General features: G+C 36.3%; 1 protein-coding gene across 1 annotated transcript in view; it reads right to left on the bottom strand.

Moving 5' to 3' along the window:
• Nucleotides 1-6,748: 6,748 nt before the first annotated feature.
• Nucleotides 6,749-22,635, bottom strand: part of COL3A1 (collagen type III alpha 1 chain) — a 40,733-nt gene continuing 24,846 nt past the window's right edge. The window contains exons 27-51 of the mRNA XM_037850028.1: nt 22,360-22,413; nt 21,769-21,822; nt 21,392-21,436; nt 20,709-20,807; nt 20,514-20,621; nt 20,225-20,278; nt 18,710-18,763; nt 18,564-18,617; nt 18,169-18,222; nt 17,468-17,575; nt 17,091-17,144; nt 16,746-16,799; nt 16,387-16,548; nt 16,178-16,285; nt 15,083-15,190; nt 14,368-14,421; nt 14,174-14,281; nt 13,647-13,700; nt 13,153-13,260; nt 12,452-12,505; nt 12,248-12,355; nt 11,087-11,381; nt 9,870-10,057; nt 9,227-9,469; nt 6,749-7,861 (exon numbers count right to left, since the gene is read on the bottom strand). Coding sequence (XP_037705956.1) covers nt 7,715-7,861; nt 9,227-9,469; nt 9,870-10,057; nt 11,087-11,381; nt 12,248-12,355; nt 12,452-12,505; nt 13,153-13,260; nt 13,647-13,700; nt 14,174-14,281; nt 14,368-14,421; nt 15,083-15,190; nt 16,178-16,285; nt 16,387-16,548; nt 16,746-16,799; nt 17,091-17,144; nt 17,468-17,575; nt 18,169-18,222; nt 18,564-18,617; nt 18,710-18,763; nt 20,225-20,278; nt 20,514-20,621; nt 20,709-20,807; nt 21,392-21,436; nt 21,769-21,822; nt 22,360-22,413 — 2,529 coding nt within the window. The 3' untranslated portion in view covers nt 6,749-7,714. The remainder of the gene's footprint in view (nt 7,862-9,226; nt 9,470-9,869; nt 10,058-11,086; nt 11,382-12,247; nt 12,356-12,451; nt 12,506-13,152; nt 13,261-13,646; nt 13,701-14,173; nt 14,282-14,367; nt 14,422-15,082; nt 15,191-16,177; nt 16,286-16,386; nt 16,549-16,745; nt 16,800-17,090; nt 17,145-17,467; nt 17,576-18,168; nt 18,223-18,563; nt 18,618-18,709; nt 18,764-20,224; nt 20,279-20,513; nt 20,622-20,708; nt 20,808-21,391; nt 21,437-21,768; nt 21,823-22,359; nt 22,414-22,635) is intronic.

Here is a 22,635-nt window from a genome sequence, read left to right as displayed (position 1 = left end):
TTAGGCCATAAAGTGTGCAAGGTAAGGCATCAACAATAGGGTACCTTCACTGGAGGATGGCCATTAGTGTCTGGAAAACCTCTGTTAGCTGGGAAGGCACATGGCTGGCATCTACTCTGGAGTTCTGGTTTCAAAATGCCTTTCTCCCATGACATTCCTCTCTAGGCATCTGGGGGTATGCTCTTAGTTTCTCCAGAGCAAACGCTGTTGTAGCAAAAGCCTACTTCCAAAGGCCATCTTCAAAATGTGTCCCTCAACTGCAGTTCTGAGTTCCTTCTGTTTGTCAGCTGTTTTATATGGCTCCAGTGATTTAATTCAGACCCACCATGAATGGGTGGAGTAATGCCTCCATGGAAATTATCCAATCAAAAGTCTCACCCACAGTTGATTGAGTAACATCTCCATGGAAACACTCAAAGGATTCCAACCTAATCAACACCTAATACATCTGCCCCCACAAGGTTACATCAAAGAACATGGCGCATTAGGGTACATAATACATCCAAACCGGCATACCACCATTTACTCAAAATGATAAATTTTTATTGCACAACTCAAGTTTTATCTTCTTAAAGGACTCTCCTGACAACTGTAATTATCACTAGCCAAGGCTTTACCTGACCTGCTATGTATATCACTTATGGTGGGCACAGCACAATTTAGCACTTAATTGGTAACTACCTTAAGTGATTTTGTGCCATTTAATATGGGTTCACTTATCTATTCCAGACACCACATTCCAAAAAAGAAACAACCAGGAGTTTTATTTTAGTTTCCTTATAGTGTTTAGCAGGATGCTGAGCATGGAGTAGACTCTTATAGGGGAGAATGTGATGCTCCACCCAGATTCCCTCTTCATAACCAAAGCACCTATCCATCAGCAGCTGAGAATATTTGCTACTGAGGGCTCACAGTTGTGCCCTTCATTGAGCATTGTTCTCAGTCATTGAGATTGCCTTATTGAAGATAACCCTCTTCCTTCCAGATTCTAGCCAGTGGTCAACGGCTGCTGGTTGATTCAAGGATAGAAACATACATACTTCTTGCTATGAACTGTAACGATTCTGAGGGGTGATCTAAGGTTTAGAGCCTCAGTGTCAATTGCATGTGGGATCAGTTTCTTGCTCAGTCCAAACATGCCTTTCACATTTCCTAACAGGTACGTCTCCCAAGATTACTTCCCAATAAACCTCTGCACACATTACCATCATGGTCTGTTTCCAGAGAACTCAACCTAAGACAGAGCTTAAATCTTTTTTTATTCTCTTCCCACTTATTTAATTATGGAGTACCTCATTTTCAAGATTGCAACAAGCATGTCATTGCTTCCCATCATCATTAAACTGATATGAAATATACCAGTTCCCATTTCTAAATTTTATTGACCACAGGGGAGATCTGAATTCTGTTAAAATGTTCCCAAGTGATTGTTTATTTTCTTAGTGAAAACAGGTGTTTTAAAAGGAAATATACTTTGAAGAAGATTAAAGAGATGAGAAGAAAAAGTAAGGTGCAAAATTATCATCAGAAGAATTTGTTTTAAAAAATATTGGCACAAACGGTAGTCTTTTTTTTCTGTATATCACTGACTTACTACATTATTCTTCATAAGTTTTCTATAAACCTTAGGGGTAGGAGAAGAGGAACATGGAGATTTGGGAAGAGATCTCTTATGTGCCCTGTCATACACGATGTTTTTCACCAACATTAAATCAAGCTCACAGTGAATTATGACTCCATGGGGAGCTATATCTGAAAGAAAACATTTTTTTCATGGTTTCTGACTCACTTTTAAAAATAGGCACATTCCTGTACAATAGAACATGGGCAAATACAATTTTAATGGACAATAGATAAAAGTAAGTTCTCTTTGATGAGATCTAGAGCCATTATTCTTGTAAACAGTTGCCTGTATATTTCTCATCATTATTACTACCATCAAAAAATGTTTGTTCACGGAAAAATGGTATTGTGTTAAATGAAATAAGCAACATAGAAAACTGCATTTGTAATATTGTCACAATAATGTTTAAATACACATTGAAGAATTTAAGAAAATGTACACCAATGTGGGACATGAGTAATCAATTTTTATACTTACTTTTATGTATTTTTAAAATATTCTATAATGATTGTATAACTTTTATCCTCAAAACTTATAAAATAAAATTTTCTTCCAAACAAGAAAGTGAAATTGTTTTGTTATAGTGCCAGTGTTAGGATGAAGGGAATTGTATCCAATCCTCTAACAAGGTAGAGATAACAAAAAGAAAATGACTATGAATTAGAGAATTTCACTACATCACTATTTGGCATCTTTAGGGCATAGGAAAATTGATATAACCTCACTTGACCTCACTTAAAACTAGTGACCTTGGAAAGATTAGATCTAAGGTTACTTATACTCTTAATATGCTATAATTCTAATTTTAAACAACAAACTTTTTTTTTCCTCTTGGTTTCTAGGTCACTACACCTTCCTGGTTTCCTTTCATTTCTCCTTTGTCCCCTTACCAGCTTTTTCCCTATTTCTCTGATGCATAGACTTGTAAATATTGACGTACCCCAGGGTTCAGTCCTTGTAACTCTTCTCTTTCTATATTTAATCATTTGATGTTCTTATCCCCTTTCATGGATATGCTGAATATCCTAAATTTATTTCTCTAGACTGGGCCTCTCCTCTGACCTCCAGACTTATATATAACTGACAACCCTGTAAAACTACTTAGCTGAGTAGTAGGCATACAAAATGTAGCATGTACAAATCTGAACTCTTGAGCCCCTCAGATCTTCTCCATCTCAATTACTGCCAATTCTAATGTTACAGTTACTCAGGCCAAAAGTTTTGCATTCATGCTTGACATCTCTCTTCCTTTAGACCACATATCTGATTTGTTAGCAATTCCCATTGGCTCTATCTTCAGTATATATCCAGAACCTGATTATTTTCATCACTTCAGTGTTATCATCCTGGGGGAAGCTACCTACCCAAATTATTGCAATGAACTCCTAACTATTTTTATTGATTCTGCACCTAACCCACTATGATCTCAAAAGAACAGCCACAACCATACTCTAAATCTATAAGCCAGATCATGCCATTCATTGGCTCAATGACTTTCCATCTCACTGAGTCTATCAGCCAAAGTCCTCACAGTGGCCTAATAAAAGTAATGTGGCCATATGGTATTATCCAAGTCAGAACACTTCTGAGAGTGTTAATATGATAACTCTTATGAGACAACCAGGAAAACAGACATAAACTGACTGATACTTTTCCAGGAAAACCCAGACACATGGTCACCCTTCCTTTAAGACTCCACATGGTCTTTCTGCTTCTCTATTCTCAGGATTTCTTTTGTACCACTCTTCCATATGCTAACTCTGCTCTAACCATGCTGCCTTCTATCCTTGCACACCCCAAGAACATTCCTGGCCTCAGAGCCTTTGCAAATGCTCTTCCCTCTGCCTGGAATGATTGTCTCCAAGGCAGCCACTTTTTTTTTTTTTTTTTTTTTTTTTTTGCTTCATGAAAGTTATTTGAAAACTATTGGTGTAGCTCTCAATTAGGCCATAGAGTATATGGGTCATTAGTTACACAAAATATCAGTGTAAATCTGTGAGTCATTTTCAGTTTAAATGATGACTGGAGTTGAGGAAATAGATGAAATTGTCAAGGAGAGATATTAGAGTGATTAATGATACTTTAATGACTGGGTAGAAGAAGATGACAGAGACAGAAAAGCAATGGCCTAGAAATGGGAGGAAAACACGTTAGGATACGATGTTACTTCTGGGCTTGACACAATGACACACTTCACTAAATGTCAGTTAATAAATACATGTTTATCTGAATTATGGTATATAAATTAGTTACGATCACCTTGGAAAATAGTAATCAAACTCCCAATTCAAGTTAACAGAAGCATTCTGGATTTTTCCTGAATTTTTCATTTCAACAGCGCATTATTAGCATAGTAATTAAGGTTTTTTTTGGAGAAACATTTTAAATGTTTAAATATTTTAGACAGTTTATTGTTAAGGTTTAAAAGATTTACTCTAAAATCAGATTGTTTGGGTTCAAATCTGAGCTCCCACCTAGCCAGGTTACTTTGGGCAATTTACCTAACCTTTTATACCTCATTTTCTTGTTTTGGTACAGTGAAGTTAACAGTACCTGATAGTACTGAAGTAGGTAATAAATGAATTAATAAGTTTAAGGTGATTAGAACAGTGTTTGGCCTAAGGTGGGTGCTCAATAAACAAAAATTAGTTGATATGTTGTAGCAGGATACTTGCCCCAAAGCACCAAGATTTGGTTGTCTTAAGAATTGAGTTATATTCCATTTTTTGGCTATCTCAAAACTGTGGCAAAAAGAGATGAGGTTTTTTGAATATATATTTTTTCCATCTTTTTCTGTTTATTTTGGCATAGTCAGAGAAGGGCAATAGCTTTCCTCTGTGTCTTGAACCAAGAAGTTAGGGACTTAAGCCTATCATCTTCTTTTTGTCCATCCCCAGTAGAAGCATCCATACCCCATGTAGTCCTGGAGTTTCTCATGAGATTTGAAATATACCGTTGTGTAGCAGAGGCTACCCATCTTCTTTAACCTTGACTTCAAAGAGCAAATCATTGCAGATGATCATAGATGATAAATCCTATTCCAGGTGATCACAGGTCACTGTTTTCCATGGACTTCCAAAGTATATAAACTGGATTTACCTACTTTTAACCCTAACCTGTAAAAACAGTTGATCCCAGAGTCTTTCCATTTTCCGTGTTTATGCTGCCGATACCACCAACTGATACCAATGGCTGGCATATTCTTTGTTGCAAACAACCAAAACCAGCTTGGCTAAGATAAGTAGAAATGTAATTTATGGATTTTGTCTGAAGTTCAGAGAAATGCAGAGAAAGCTATAGAATCCAAGTTCATAAAATGAACAGAAACAAAGAGAATAATTGACAAAATCATACTCCAGAAGCAGCCAGGTAAAGCCATCACAAACTCTGTGCACTGGGTGCCATTTCTGACACTACTGGTCTGGCTTCTTTTGAAATCTGGCTATCGCTGCCCCTACTGAAGCTTGTGACCACCACCCAAATATATTCTCTATTCTCCTTGCTTCTTTGACTCACAATTGTGGTAGGCAGAAAAATGGCTCCCCATGTAGTCCGCATCTTAAACCCCAGGATCTGTGAATACGTTATGTTACATGGCAAGAGTGAATTAAGGTTGCAGATGAAGTAAAGGTTGCTAAACAGCTGATCTTGAGTTGGGGGGTTATCCTGGATTACCCAGGTAGGCCCACTGGATTCACAAATGTCCTTGTAAATGAAAGAGGGAAGCAAGAGAATCAGTATCAGAGTGATGTAATATGGGAAAGACTTGGCTAAATTGTTGCTGGATTTGAAGATGGAAGGAGACCATGAGCCACGGAATGCAAGAAACCTTTAGAAGCTGGAAAATGCAAGGAAATAGTTTCCCTAGAGCCTATAAAAGGGAATGCAACCCTGCTGTCACCTTTATTTTAGCTAGTACACCCACTTCAGATTTCTGACCTCCAGGAAGTTAAGGCAATAAATTTGTGTTGTTTTAAGTTATTAAGTTTGTGGTACTTGTTATAGTGGCAATAAGAAACTAATGCAACTTACTACACATTGAAAGTTTCAGGCACATGTTTCTAATTTGCCAAGCTTAGGTCACTCACCTAAACCCTAACTATAAGGGAGGTTGGGAAAGCAAGTATCTGACTGTTGTGGCTTCTAACCTCAACCAAGACTCATTTGATTGGGAATTCCCTGAAATAAATAGGGTCTTAGATACTGGGATCAAAATAAATTAAAAAATGAATACTTTTAACTCTAGTTTATTCATTAATTTGAATATTAAACAGCAAAGACACATGAGTTAGAGCTATGTATAGTGAGGTAAACTACTCTGCTCAATATATTAGATTAAAAGTACAGGTGGCAGAATATTGTGTTTCATATGCTATTCTTGGTCTAAAATAAAAATCATAGTCATCTAATTTTTTTATCCATACTATTGGCTCCCTCTCCCTCTCTCTCTCTCCCTTTCTCCATCTGTATATATATGCATAAAATATTTCTGGAATACGAGTTCCAGAAACTCTTATCATTTGATTGCCTCTGGATTGGAGAATAAGCAAACTAAGATTCTTGATATTCGACTAATGCAATTTAAATTTTTGACATTATTTTTTATTAACCATATAGAGTGAGTAAATAGTCATGTGCTATTTTTATTTATAGTAACTCAAAGATTAAGAACTTGATGGTGGAGAAAGGGCTGGCGTAGGCGTGGTGAGATGGAGTGTGCAGATGGCAGAATAACCCTAAACTTATAACTATTCTTAATGTTGACATTTGTTTTGCCAGAATCTGCTTACTTCCTGGTAAATTACCAGCATTGCCCTCCCTGATTACTCCCACTTTAAGGACACCCTAATTTACTACGTTATCAATTCCAGGGACTGACTCTTTCAAACAGAATACTCTGTTTTCCAATATGCCCCAGGTGTTCCCCTAAATATGATTTAAAATCTCCAGGATTCCCTGCTAAGCATTATCTCTGTTCTGAGCATGAGTTATATTATCACATGTTCTCTAAAGCCATTCATTAAGCAAGAGACTTAGAATTCAATATGCTTGTCAAGAAATCAAGAGTTCTTGAGTGGAGACATGCATTTGTTAAATCTATGAAAAGTGACAAAAAAACAGGAATGTTTAATTATGATATTTTATTATGGGTGTCTGTAAGGAAAAAGATCAACAACCATATACAAGCTTACAAAGTTAAATTTCAACACATTCTTTGTGTTATTATGACAAAAGCATCCCCATAATTTGCTTCTTTTGTTGTCATTGACTTTTACAGATGAAGGAAGAGTCCCTTGAAGTGGCACGCCAATAAATCTTTTTAAAGATCATCTGTACAAATAAGTACAGATGTTTGTATATTTATATTTTGAATGTACATCAATGATTCTGAACTAGAGTTTTAAAAGTGAAAATACATTAGCACCATAACATGTGTCTTTAAAGCCTTCCCAAATATTGGTAATCTTGACCAGCAATGACAAGAAAAGAGAGAAGTACCTTTAAAGCTATCTAAAATTAAAATAGTTGTGACTTTTCAAATATTTCTTTAAATTCTTGCACTACCCTCTACTTTTTTCTACCAATACTTTAGGAAATTAATCAATGAAATTAATAAGTTTTTCCAATTAATACAAATTTTTGATCTTCTGGTACTCAGAGAATTCATCTGTGTTTCTGACCAGGTTGAGGTAGTTCAAACAGGGAGGTCTTTTCTGATTTCATGTTTGGCTATTTCAGAAAGAAAAGTTATCTTTTAATGGTGAGCATAGTCATTGCTCTGCAGATGGGCTAGGATTCAAAGAATGTAACACAGTGTTATTGTAAGAGTGTTGAAGTTTATTTATTATAGCACCATTGAGACATTTTGAAGTTGGAGTTGGTAAAAAAATAGAACAAAAAGCACTTGAATTGCATTTGGTGTAACAACAAAAAAGGTTTCCTTGTTTTGTCAAATTATACTTTTTCCAAAAATTTTGGAAATAAATAACTGGAATTTAGTTGGTCACTTGTACTGGTTGACAAGATTAGAACAAAAGGAACACATATGGAGTGTGGAAATTTTTGCTGGGGTTTCAGATAGAGTTTGGTTTATAAAAAGCAAACAGGGCCAATGTCCACACCAAATTCTTGATCAGGGCCACCGATATCATAGGGTGCAATATCTATAATAGGTAGTCTCACAGCCTTGTGTGTTTGGTATTCAAAGACTGTTTTGTCCCATTTCCCAGTGTGTTTCTGTAAAATAAAAAAAAGAAAAAAAAAAATGTAAGTGATTATCACATTACAATTAACTTAGTTCCTCTGACTGACGAAGTAAAAAGACTTGTTGCTCTAGGGGAGTTGCAAGTATGCCATATTATTTCCAATACATATGAGAACTATTGCACTTTAAAGTTGTAATTCTGCCAAATGATAAACCATGCTCTTAATCAAAAGGTCTTGTGGGACATACGGGGAAACCCAGTAGGGATATCACCATGGGCTAGTCCATTTTCGGGAAGCTTGATTCTGGTCATTATTACTAGGTTTGTAGTTGGTTTATTAATATTATATATATAGTTGTTTCGCTAATATTAGAAATGATTTCTCCTCTGTTCATAAATGACACGGTAGATTTCAAGTTAACTTTTAAAATAAAAAAAAATTTTAGATTGAGTCTGTATGACCAATTGTATGCAAAATGTATAGTAACGATCCAGATTATCTGATAAAATATATATTGTGGAGTTATATTTAAATAGGTTTAATTTCAATTGGTTTTCATCTATAGGTACATTCAAATGGATGACGGTGATACATACTCAATCAGAAAATACATCAGGATGATTTCAGTAGAGTGCTATTATGAATAATCAAAATCAAATCTTAAGAACTTGAGCACAATAAAATCATTTATTTAAATGCTTTCTTTGACATAATTTTCAAGAACTTCTCTATTACAACTTAAAATATATTTTCTTTAAAAGAGTATACCTTCTTTATTAAGCAACAGACTTTGTTATTAAGCATACAACACTACCTTTTATATTTCATCCTCCTACTCTACACCCACCATCTTTTACTCATACAGAGACAAGAGGTCATATGCAGAAGAATCTTTTATCCTGAAAATGAATTATTCCTCAAATGCACTACTGCTTCTCACCTTTATTTATGTCTCCTATATTTTGAAGTCTCCTTAGGCAGGTAAGCAAGCAGTTTAATAAAATGGAAGAAAGCTTAACCCTTGGTAAATACTAGAATTCATTAACAAGGAATCCAAAGACATCTAGGGGCTTCAAAGATAGTTCAGAAGGGGTCCTTAAGCTCCTAAAAATTTTACTTATATCTGTGTATGTTTGTTTTCTTTTTCTAAAAAAGTTATACATAGCTTTCATCCAATTCTCAAAGGATTTGTCATAAAAGTTTAAGATCTCTTGTTCAATTTTTGTGGTATTTGACAATCCCTGCAATTAATGAGTAGATTCTACATACCTCACACCAAACACCATCTTTTATTTACCCTGATTAATTTTATTCTTCTTTCAAGACAGTTAGCATGGTTCAACTAGAAATGCTGAGCTCATTATGAACTATGTTTATTAAAATGTTTTTACTTACAGTGCAACCATCCTCCAGAACTGTGTATGTGAATTTGCTACCTCCTTCAGCCTTGAATTCTCCTTCATTTGACCCCAACATCTTCAGGGCTTTCTTTACATTCCCACTGGCCTGATCCATGTATGCAATGCTATTCTTGCAATGGTATGTGATATTCTGGGAGGCCCGGCTGGAAAGAAGTCGGAGGAATGCCAGCTGGACATCAAGGACGTCTTCAGGAAGATCAGGATTGCCGTAGCTGAACTGTGATAGGGAACAGATAAAACTGATCAAACATTTGAGTTTCAAATGTATGTGAGGGGTTCATGTAGTATTAGTATGGTCATTTTAATATATATTATTTATCTATTTTATATAAGAATATTTTGGACATTAATATATTTTATTGCCAAGTCAAGCATATAATTGAGTAAAAATGTCTTAAGGATTGAAAGAAAATTGTTTGACTACAAATATTAGTTCAATCTAGTTTAGCTTTTATTGACAGGCATGTTATAGAGTTATAAAAGTATAGTCACTGGAATATATATAATCATTCACATTCTTCTACTTATTAATTGTGTTTTGTAAAAAGCAAATTGTAGGAATGAAGGAAGTCAGTAAGTAGGGATGACTTAGTTAAAAATGGTAGATTCTTTCTCACCTGAAAACCACCACTCATGGTCTCTCCAAACCAAACGTGCTTCTTCTCAGCACCAGAATCTGTCCACCAGTTCTTACGTGGAATACTCATAGGATTGGCTTTTATGCATGTTTCTCCAGTTTCCATTTTACAGAATACTTTGATAGCATCCATCTTGCAACCCTGGTTAGGATCAACCCAATATTCTCCTGAATATTCATAAAAAAAGACAATGGGAATTGGTTATAAAATCTAGTAATGGCATTTGGCTCATAATTATTTTGTTTGTTTACCTGGTAAAGCAGTCATAATGTTGACTGCTAATGTATTTGTATTTTATATGTTTGTATTTTATGGTATACTATTATAGAGAAATAGATTCATACTGGTAAGGTAAAAGAGCTAGCTGTAACAATTGGAAAACACTGAAATAAAAAGTAACATGTTGCTATTGAATAATAAAGATATACTAAGCCAAAGCATTTTGATTGGTATATTGCATTTGCTGAAATCTCTCCCATTTTGTTTAGGATGACTAGCTATTTAATGTGATTTTGTTTAATAATGTAAGCTGATTCTCTAATCCAGATTCAATACTATAGATCTAAACCTAAAGTCCCCAAGATTGATGGTTGTCTCTGTTTTAAATGATTTCCAGAAATGACTCCTAGGAAAGGCAATGTTCCATGCCAAGACATTTAACAGCTTGCAATAATTTTGCCTTTCAGAAAAAATTAGCCCACTATATGCTAAATCTTAGACTATTTACAATAATCTAAACAATTCTATACAATATTCTGGAATGTTTCATTTAATTGTTTCTTAATTTGAAAAATTTAATAATTACTTTTTTTAACATTAATTTGCAAATTATGTTTGCATCAAATTATGGATATTTGATCCTGAGAATATGTTACTTTGGGCTATTTTATCACTCATATAATTTTGTGATTATCTTCAGAATCATACAAAACTATGAGCATATTACAATTCTGCTAAACTCTCAATTTTCCTGCGTTTGCAATATTGTAATTTAATCATTTTATATTTTAAGCGTGCCTACAAAGTTTACGTTTTCTTACAATACAAGCACTTTCAATTCAGCTAACATCCCTCAAGTATTATTTCTGCTTTAAAATATTTCCGATTCACAGTAAAAGTTTACTTTTCCCCCAATTATAATATAAGTAGCGTTCTCTGTAATCCTGCTGCCTCGAGTGTGACACTCCCCCACATACCACTCATGAGTTCAGGATGACAGAATTTCAGATCTCGGCAGTTCCGGGCGGGGTTTTTACGAGAACCATCGGGACTAATGAGGCTTTCTATTTGTCCATTAACAGATTTGAGTGAAGACATAATCTCTTCAGTGTTGATTCTGAAATCCATTGGTTCGTCTCCATAATATGGGGCAAATCCACCAGATTTTTCACCTCCAATCCCAGCGATGGCAGCGGCGGCCCCGCCACAGCAAGGGCCAGGGGCACCGGGGGGCCCAGGGGGGCCTGGTTGCCCGGGGTGACCCGGGGAGCCCTAGGAGAAGTAAAAACAGACCTCATTGGGGTGTACTTGTTTAGGCTCCACGGAACGGATAAGTTCCACACAAATGCATTAAAAGCAATTAATATGCTGCATCATCATAATGATTTTAATAAAGGTTTGTTTGGGTTGTTTTGTGATCAAATGACAATCAATTTAAAATAACTATGATTCATTACCAAGAAATTTATAGTGTTGTCGTATGTATGAAGCACAGGTGTTAGACCATAAATTCTACTCTATCATGTTTTCCTTTTGTATAAATGATGTAGCAAACAGCACATAAAGCACAATTCTAATGACAGAGGGGGTAAGAGCAGGGAATCTAGATTCTGATCCCAGAGTTGTCATTAAATTGCACCTTTGGGATGGTCACTTAGCTTATTTGTGTTTCAATTGCCACATGTGTAACTTGTGGGAATGATCACTGTTTTTTTCCATTTACCCCAAAGTGTGGGGTAGAAAGGTATTAGGAATGATAGTGTCAGTAGGAAAATAGGAATCACAGAAGCTATTTGAGAAGTAAAATATATGCACTACACGAATGCAAACTGCTATGATTATCATTTCAGCTTTAAACTGCTTCTATTGTGAAATCCACACTGGAATGGTTCTTTTGGTTAACTGGGCATACGTCACTATTCTGATATTACAGTTACCTGATCAGACTTTAAAAAAATTTTTTCCTGCCTGTTATAGTGTGGTGGAAAAAACTCAAAGTGGTCATTATTCATTTTCTAAATCAAGTTGGTGTCTGCATTGTTTATTTTACTGTCTCAGTTTAAAAATACTGCTCAGTATTTCTGAAAATTTGAAGATTACAGCAAATTAAATACACATATTTTTAAACAATGTCTTACCTCCGACCCTCTTTCACCCCTGTTGCCTCGAGGTCCTGGTGGTCCAATGGGACCTGGATGTCCACTTGTCCCGTCTTTGCCAGGGGGTCCACTGGGTCCAACAGCTCCCTAAGGAATGATCATTACATCACAATGCTACAGTATCTTCCTGCAGTGCAAACATTTTAAAATGTGAACCTTCTAACATCTTTCTGTGGTACTTACTCTGGGGCCTGCAGGTCCTGGACTACCAATTGCACCTTGGTGACCAGCAGGACCCTAGAAGGAAAGGAAGAGTGAATATGAATGAAGACTTTAAACAGGTTTAGGAAACTATACATTCAAGATCACATCAAGAAATATGGGAATCATGATGAAATATGGTTCCCTCTTTAATGTCCCTTTGTCTCATACCACTTCAAATAAGCAGTCTATTTCCTTTCTCATCTTCTCTAGCATATTCACTTAGACAGAAAATTTTTCAATGGTCAGTCTCTAAAATAGCCAAGTAATATACAAGTTCTGCAAATCTAATTGCCCAGCTCGTCAGTTAAAACACACTGAAGGGCAGTGTGATTGTGAAGACCTTGTGGATCACACCCCCTTTATCTAGTATATGGATGAGTAGAAAAATGGGGATAAAAACTAAAGGACAAATGGGGTGGGATGGGGGGATGATTTGGGTGTTCTTTTTTCACTTTTATTTTTTATTCTTGTTCTGGTTCTTTCTGATGTAAGGAAAATGTTCAGAGATAGATTGTGGTGATGAAACGCAAAACTATGTTATCATACTGTGGACAGTGGATTGTATACCATGGATGACTGTATGGTGTGTGAATGCATTTCAGTAAAACTGAATTTAATAAAAAAAAAAAAAAAAAAAAAAAACACTGAAGGGGAATTTATGACAAGATGGGTGCACTTACTGGAGAACCTGGGGCACCTGGAGTACCAGGGAATCCTCGATGTCCTTTTAAGCCAGCAGAACCTCGTTCACCCGTTTCACCTTTGTCACCACGTGGGCCTTGGGGACCCTTTAGAAACACATTTCAAATGTGTCATATACAAACATACACATAGACAAATAAAATAGCATTTACAGCCATTATGTCCATTTCAAGACATTCTATTAGCTAGAAATCCCCATCATCAGACACTTCAGATATGGAACAATAAACATTGTTTTTGTGGTGGTTGTGATTTTTGACTGATAATTGCGTGGAACACCAATAGGTGATATTTATACCCATAGCCCCAAAGAACTTAAAAATTTCCTTGATACAGATAGCAAGTCAGGATTTATAATTCTGTTACATAGCTATGTATTTTGCCATCCCCTTTTCCTCAACATCTCAGAAAATAGGATCTAGCCTATTATATCTTAGAGTAAGTTAAAAGCAACCAAAACAAAAAAACTTACAGCAGGGCCTCGGGAACCAGCAGGACCTGGAGCCCCAGCAGGACCAGCAGGGCCCTGAAATGAAAAAAAAGGAATAAATACAGCTGGAATCGTTTGTTGCTACCATTTTGTTTTTGAAAGTTAATTTCCTTGTGATGGAATAATACTATGCATACTATTATTGGAATTTAGCATCATTTTCTCCTCCATAGTCCTCTCCTTCTTTATATCTTTAATAGGGGTCTAAACCCAAAGGCCAAGTAAGAGACCTATTAATTCAGCCTTGCATTTATCCAGTACATAGAAACGTGGTCCAAGTCTTAATACTGTTTTAGATTTTAGTAATGAATTCTTCCCTGACTATTGCCAGAAACTTCTGATAAATTCTTTATTACCACAGTTGCTTAAGGAATGACTTGTATAAAAACTGTAAACAAACGATAGCATATCTTTTGGCTAACAGCTCTGACATTCTCACCTTCTAACTACTAATCTCCTTATTGAGGAAAATAGACAAGTAAAGAGAGACGGTGTTGATCAACACTCACTGATTCTCCCCGATCGCCGCTCTTTCCAGCTGGACCGACAGGACCAGGGGGGCCTGGATGACCAGGAGCACCAGCGGCACCAGGAGAGCCATTTTCACCACGATCACCCTGTGGGAAATTTGCAGATTCAAAATAAGATGATGAGCAGCTATTGTTTTAATTCCACAAACCTATTATATCAGTGTTTGTTATACCTTGCCACCAGGGGCTCCATCTCGGCCTGGCAGACCATCTGATCCGGGGTTTCCCTGATGAAACAAGGAGAAAAGAAATCACACTCTTTGACACCATCCAAAGACCATCTAAGCCATGCATTCTCAATAGGGGTAATATCATCCTCCAGGGGATGAAAATTGGTTCTTGGTGGTGGGAGGGGGCCGTGAAAAATCTTAGATTTTGCAATAGCATGTGGACCTTCAAAGGGTTGTAATACCCAAACCATTATGCAGTATATCTGTTAAACAAAAATTTCATGGGATAAGAAGGGAAGAAGTGATTAGGAAAAAATTCCCTCTTCTTTGAGGGAAGATAATATATAAAAGTTTGAAAAAAGCAGTCTAAGCTGATAACATAAGTTTACAATTTAAGAAAAGACTAATCATGGAAAATGTGCAGAACATTTTCATCCAGAAGGAATGTTGGGGCTCCTCCCAACAACTGTTTTCTTTATTTAGCTAGAGATCATAGTCTTCTCTAATAATGATCATTAATTGGGTAAATATGAATGAACATGGAACTTAAAGGCTGTTCTAAGTTGTAATAGAAAGAATATCTGTTAGATAGAGAAGGAAGAACTTTGGCATGTGGCAAAATTTATATTCAGTAATTTAGGTCCAATTTAGCCTTTGCTTAAATAAATTATCATATTCTACCTGGCTGGTCACACATTTCCTGAGAACTGGTACTCACATCTCTTCCAGGTTCACCAGCTGTGCCAGCCAGACCAGGAAGACCCTGAGGTCCAGGAGGACCACGTTCTCCATTCTGACCACTAGATCCTGGTCTCCCACTTTCACCCTGTGTAAAAAGGAATAAAATGCATTTCATTCTGAGTTAAGAAATCAATTAATATGGTATTTTCAGGGAAAATCTTGTTTAATTCAATTTCTGTTGAATTTACTTCTAAAACTATCCCCACCATAGGAGATAAGCTTTGAGGAAGCAAACTTATACTTTCCAACTTGCCCACTGACTCTGGACACCACAAAGTTGAGTGAGTTACAGTGATTATTTTATTCATAATACATTCCAATATGAAATGTGTAAGTGTATAAATTAACATGGCTAATCTAAAAAATTCTATAATGATGAGCTATCATGAAGCTACACGTTTATGGTAACCATTAGAATTAGGTTTCATTGAACATTTGGTGCCATCTGAAGGAAACAGATCTACTAGGTATGTTCACATAAATTGAATACACTTAAATGCTAAATTTTAATTTCATTATGATATCACATAACATTTTATTGGAACACATGCTCAAAGTGTCAAAATGTGAGCCATAATAAAAATGGAATTTTATTTCCCCATTTGCTAAATGGATATTTAGGATGCTAAATACTAGAATGATAGAATCATATTAGTGAAAGAAAACCAGGAGTGCAAAATGACTTGAACTGATGGGTAGGTAGCATCAATTAAAGACTTGCATAGGTTTATAAGCTAACATTGTTTCTTCCTTTGAGACTGCCAGTCAACAAACTGAAGAATGTTCACAAGTTTCCTAATAGAGGTGTTTGAGACGGCAAGATATTTTTCTGTGATATCAAATTTGGGTTTATGTTCAAAGCTGGCCTATGATGTATATTGTTTTTGTGTTCTGGAACCATTTAATAACAGGTATGATTTTCTAAAATCTGAAATTATGAAGAAAAAAGTTACCTTTTAGATAATTTGCATTTATTGCAGGAAGACTTGTTCATTACATACTTGATATGGTTAAGTGATCTCTGAAGGCTATCAAAGGAAACAAGAATCCAGTGAATGATGGCTGCACTCACCTTGACGCCTTGTGGGCCAGGGCTTCCTCTAGGACCTGGTATGCCTGGTGGTCCTGCAAGACCCCGTGCTCCAGTAATCCCTGCAAGTCCAAGTGGGCCTGGAGCTCCCTGTTGTGACAGATAATGCAGCCTTAGCTTTTCTTTATGCGACTATATTTTGCTCTATTGAATTCATGACTTAAGAAAAGTAGAACATTGCAACCACTCACCGGAGGGCCCTGGGCGCCAGGTGATCCCTTCTCACCTGGTTGGCCAGCATCACCTTTCGGTCCAGACACCCCAGGACTGCCAGGAGCACCACTGCTACCAGGAGGACCTGCGGGCCCATCCTTGCCTGGACTACCACTGCTGCCAGGGGGTCCTGGGCTACCCTACAATGGATTGCTGAAATCTGAGTATTTTACGATGAAAACATGAATCTTTTTCTTTCCTCTTTTACCTGCTTTCAAATAGTTTTATATGGAATTTAATAAAAATATAAATAGTATTTTGTAAGTTTCTCATCCTGTGCATGTATGAATGCTCTTTCTGGAATTTATTATGAAAAAAGGTTTTAGAAAGCACTTACATTATTACCAGGAGGACCAGGAAGACCACGAGCACCAGGGAATCCAGCAGCACCCTGTGAAATGATAATATATATATTTTTGAATCTCAAAGGTTAATGTAGAATAAATAATTGTCCACTAAAATAAAAGGTACATAAAGTAAAAGAAATGTAGTAAGATCTGCATTCTACCTTGGGGTCATTATGGTTTGTTTTCCCCCTTGGAATTTATATTTAAGATATATGTGGATGAGTGATTACAATTTTTATACCTTTTTAAGGCCTCTAGTGCCTCTAAAGCAGATCTTATATGGATTCATATCAATTGATGATTTTCCTTAATAGATTAAGAGAATCAATACTCACAGGACCACCAGGACTGCCACGTTCACCTCTGACGCCTTGGGGACCAGGGGGACCCTATATGGAATGGAGGAAAATTAAAATAGTAGATCTATAAAAATAGCGCTAAAATCAAAATGTGGGACTTGCATTCAGTCTTTGAAAAACAGTAATTCTATGAAGAGAGAAAATAACTTGAATGAAGTTTTATCTAGACAGCTGGAACCAAGGCTCAAACTCAGAATTACATTACTATGAAGATTGCACTCTTGTCACCAGGGCTAGCTCTCTCAGTATGAAATTGTAAATTATTTATTAACCTAAGTGCTTTCCATTTGAAGATTGGGGGGTGGTGGGGGAGGAGAGTGGGGTGTTAGAAAGAGAGAGACAGAAATACTTACAGCAGGCCCAGAACCTCCAGGGGCCCCTGCAAGTCCAGGAGGCCCGCCTTCACCTCTCTCTCCCGGGGCGCCCCTTTCTCCTTTAGCACCAGGCTCGCCATTCTGTCCCTACATTCAGAAGCAACAACCGTGAGCTGACACCCTTTACAATACACTTGGCTTACCATTTGTATTCCTTCAGAATATATAATTCTTCACATGCATAGATGTTGAAATAAAATAGGAAAAGAAGGCTCTCTGAAGACATGGTGACACAAAGTCAATCAGAATGTTTCTGTGATAAAGGAAAACTTTCAAGAACCAGAAAATATTTATTATTTGTCATAAGGGAGATCCTCTCTCCAAAGATTTCACATTTGAAATTCATTTAGCAGAGATAGGGCTTAGAGCAAATTTTAACTAGCTGAAGTTCTTATAACTGAATAACTTTATGATGCTGTTTCACCCTCATCACCCAGGCTAAAGGTAGGTTTTTGATGTTTTTATCTTTATCTTTTAAGGAGGGAGAATATGGGTAGAGAAGCAAAATAATCCCACAGGAACTGAGTGGCTGAGGCTCAGCTAGAGACCAAACTGGACTTAGGGTTCTGGTTTTCTGGTTTGTTTTTTCATTTTTGTTTTGTTTTTTTTTGTGTGTGTGTTTTAGCAAGATAGTGATTGCGGGCTGAGTGACATGCTGTTTCAAAAATGTTCATACTTACAGGAGCACCCGGGAAGCCTGCAGGTCCTGGAGGCCCCTGCTCACCGCGCTCACCCTGCAGGGGATAAAGCCCTTGTCAGCCATAGTGAAGACGTCTTCCACAGGCAGCACACATCATCCAATACATCATCTCATCTTTCCCTTTAGGCAGGAAATGTGCAGAGCTAACTAATATTTTTTTTCCAGTTTATTTAGGAAAGAAGGCACAATTTGAATTCCCTCTTGTGAATCTTAGATATAAGAAATTTAAACTTCCTTTGCATGTCATATATTTCCTAAAGACAGTGATGAATTAAAGGTCCAGACCTCTTGAGGCAGAATTGCTAAAGATAGAAATGGAAGAAGTGCTGTCAGTGTGAGAAGAAAGAATATGTTGAAAATATCTTTAACACTTACAGGGCCACCACGAGGTCCAGCTATACCTGGAAGTCCAGGAGCACCACCTTCACCCTGTACAAAAGAGAGGGAGAAAAAAATCAATGTCTCCCTTTTCCTGCATTCAAAAAGCCAAAGACATTTTTTCCATTTCTAAAAACTGTTACCTTATCTCCAGGCTGGCCAGCCGGCCCAGGGGGACCAATGGGACCAGTAGGACCCTAAAAAGTTAGAAATATATTTTTAAATTTGAAGACTAAAAGTGTCATTTTCATATTTATCAAACAGTGTATAGATAGATCAGTCATCTCAATAATTTGGTAATATGATTTCTTTCATGGCTTGAATAATACGCTCATCACACAGAGTGTAAATACCATAGAGCTTCATAAGATTTTATAGGGAAACCCTAAAGGACAATAGGATTCTGCAGCTATTTATTTATTCATTTATTTTTCTTTCTATTGAAGATGTAATATAAGAAATTACAATAATATCTTTAAAAATTTAAAATTTTCCATTGTCTTCCTCAACTGCTTGATAATTCTTCAAAATGTTTCCTTAATTTACTCAAAGTATTATTAGATGTTCACTTATTATATAAATGAAGTGTTAGAGATCTTTACTGTTTTAATTAGAATAATGACTTACTCATCTAGCCTGTCAGAAGTGCAATATTTATGAATCTCTCTAAGGCAATTACAGTCAATCTATGGAATGCCTTAAATATCATGTTTGTTTGCTACAGCATTATCTAGATGTATGCTAATGTGAATAGAATTGATTATAATATTCTTGTTTTGTTTTTACTTTTTAAATTTTGAAATAATTATAGAGTCACAGAAAGTTGCAAAAAAACAACTGCGAATCCTTCCCCCAACCTCCCCCAATGCTAATATCGTACACAACTACAGTAAAATATCACAATCAAGAATGTGATATTAGTATCATCCATAGAGCTTGAATAAGACTTCACCAATTACCCATGCACTCATCTGCCTGTGTGTGTGTGTGTGTGTGTGTGTAGCTCTGTACAACCCTATCACACGTATAGCCTTGCATAACCAAGATACTCAACTGTACCATCACTATGAGACTCTCTCATGTCATTCCTTTATAACCAACCCAACCCTCCCCTAAACTAAAGCCTGGCAACTACTCCTCTGTTCTACTTCTCTAAAATTTTGTTGTTTCATGACTGTTACATGAATGAAATCATGCAGTATGTACTCTTTTGAGATTGTCTTTTCTTCCCTCAGCATAATTTCCTGAAGGTCCATACAAGTTGTTGCATGTATCAATATTTCATTTCTTTTTATTGCTTAGTAGTATTCCAAGGTATGGATGTACCACGGGTTTGCAATGTTTTTTAAAGTCAAAAAGGTTTCTAATGAGCGGGTTTTATCTTCTTGGACTTACGACATTATTTTGTAAACTTTATCATGCTTTTGAGGTTTTTCCATTCATAGGTCACTCTTGAACTATCAGGTAGTGATAGATATAAATCAAGCATTTTAACAATCAAGACATTTGTGTCTTCTTAATGCCCAGGTGATAAACTGTGATCCAATTTATCATGAAGAGTTTTTAAAATAAAGATAAAATAGTTGAGGTAATGGACTCTTCCATTTCACATAAAGATAAGGTCTCTTTCTTCCTGATGTGAAAGTGCAGATACTTACCCTTGGGCCATCTTTTCCTGGAGCCCCATCAGCACCTGAGCTGCCTGCTTCACCCTGTCAAATAAAAGCCAAGGTAATTAGATTGTCTGTGTCCTGAGTGGAAATATGCCAAGAAGTAGAGCAACCCTCAAGATTTACTGTATGTATATCAGATGTAATGGTAAATAGTTGCTCTAGGAATATATCTCACATTTTACATAGTATAAAATGATAACATTAGTTTTGAAAATATATTACTTCCCATCAGGGTTGCTTTCCTTAACCTATAATTTTATTAATAATTAAGTACCTTATCACCCTTTGGGCCTGGACCTCCAGGACCTCCCCTTTCTCCAGGCATCCCTTGTAGACCAGGACCACCAGCAGCACCAGGTGGCCCAGGGGGACCAGGAGCACCCTGAAATTAAGGGAGAAATATTAAATCACAAGAAGGAAGTGGAATGCATTTTCTAAAACCCAGGTGAATTGAATTCTGTGGCGTTACCTTTCCTCCGTCTGGACCAGGGGGCCCGGCTCCACCTCTAGCTCCTGGAATTCCTGCCACTCCAGGAGGACCACGTTCACCGGGGGCACCAGAATCACCCTGTATTTTTTTTTAAATATTAATACTCATATTAGAAAACCCAAAGTGCTAAATCAAAATGAAACAAAACATAAAAACACCTCAATTTGTATTATTTTTATGAGGGCCCCTGGGGTCTCAACTTTTATTTTGAACAATTTGGAAAATTTTATAGCATCTGATTTTTTGAGCGGGAACTGGAAACTTACAAGAGTTAAGTCTAAACAAGGAAACTGATACCTAGTCTGCCTGAGTATGGACTACCTTTGTCTCATTTATAATTATTTTATGCACAAGGGCAAATTTTTAAAGTTCTAGCAAAATCATTTTCCTGTATAGAATTAACACCCTGGCATGATTTACTTTTTTTGAAATTTCAGGCCCACAGTCGATTCTGTGGTTCTCATTAATGTCAGATAATTGGATTTTCCAGATGAAGCCAAGTTAATGCATTGGAAACACATTGAAATACTGAAGTGTATTCACCAAACATTTGCAGTATTTCTCTTCTACAAAGTATTTTTGGTTTGATAAACTAAAAATGTATCACCAATAAATTTTTCTAGACATGCTGAAGAAATTAGAGAATAAATTGAAAAATTTACCTTGCCTCCTGGAGTTCCAGGTGAACCAACATCACCCTTTGGACCCTAGAAGACAGGAATTATATGATTAGGCCTATATCAGAATGGATGTTAGTAAATGCAAGCAAAACACACATTTGACTTGTTTGCACATTGTACAATTTGTCAAATCTTGAAGCCATATACTCTTCTTTAGTTCCCTTTATTTTATGGCAAAATTCAAACTCTTTATGTAATATTATTTAAATAATCTTTCTTTGCTTTGATAATGAATACTTCAAAACTCAACATTAAAACTCAGCTACAATGGCATGAGGAAACACAAGTGTTGATCATTGATGAATAATTGCTATTTATTCTTCTGGCTAATGTGTTTTGAAAAAAGACAGGCAACTTACTGGTTCACCAGGTTTCCCATTTTCTCCTGGAGGACCACCGGGACCAGGCAAGCCCTACAAAGAATCATGTTTGCATGGGGTAATCATTTCAAACATGGCTTACAGAAAAACTTCTCAAGACAAACATGCTTCTACAACTTATTCACAAAATGGATTTACTGGTCATTTTAGGAATAGAAAATCTGTGCCACCCAAAATCCAATGATAGAGTCATGATAATTATGCCTTACAAACTACATTCATTTCCTTTCATTTGCTGCAAAGAAAAAGGAATTGATGAGCATGGCAAGATGGACCTAGTTTTATGAATTTATATGCCGATGAAAACATAAGTGAAAACAAGCAGAATGAGTTTAATTAATTTTTAAAATAACTTATGAATTCAATAATTCTGGAATAAACATGAAAGATATGCCCATCTATTAACACTGCCGGCCATTTTATTTCAAGATGGAAGACAGATCCACAGATTAGGTTTAAGATGAATTGTAATCTATCAGTATCACAGCAAATTTGAACACTTTACTCAACAAATAAAGACATCAAAGGGAAAACAAGAATCCAATATACATTTAAATAACAAGTTCTTACTTGTAAACCCTGAGGCCCAGGGGAACCTGCTTCTCCTTTATCACCAGATGGCCCCTAGGCAGAAAAATATAATAAGATTCTCCACTATAAAATTCCTTTTCGTATTTAGTCCATGCAGTTTTCATTTCAGCAGGCCCACTGCTGAATTTTAAAAGTCATGACATGGTGAAGGTAGAAAGAGTCTGGACTGTGGGAGTGATGCAAAGCAGACATATAAAATACAAACTTTATTTAAAGTCATCATTGCTAGCTAACTAAATAGGCATGTTTCAAAAC

Source organism: Choloepus didactylus, chromosome 9 (assembly GCF_015220235.1).
Source record: "Choloepus didactylus isolate mChoDid1 chromosome 9, mChoDid1.pri, whole genome shotgun sequence".
Lineage (NCBI taxonomy): Eukaryota > Metazoa > Chordata > Mammalia > Pilosa > Megalonychidae > Choloepus > Choloepus didactylus.
The sequence above is the reverse complement of the archived record's forward strand: the minus strand, read 5'-3'. Positions and strand labels throughout refer to the sequence as shown.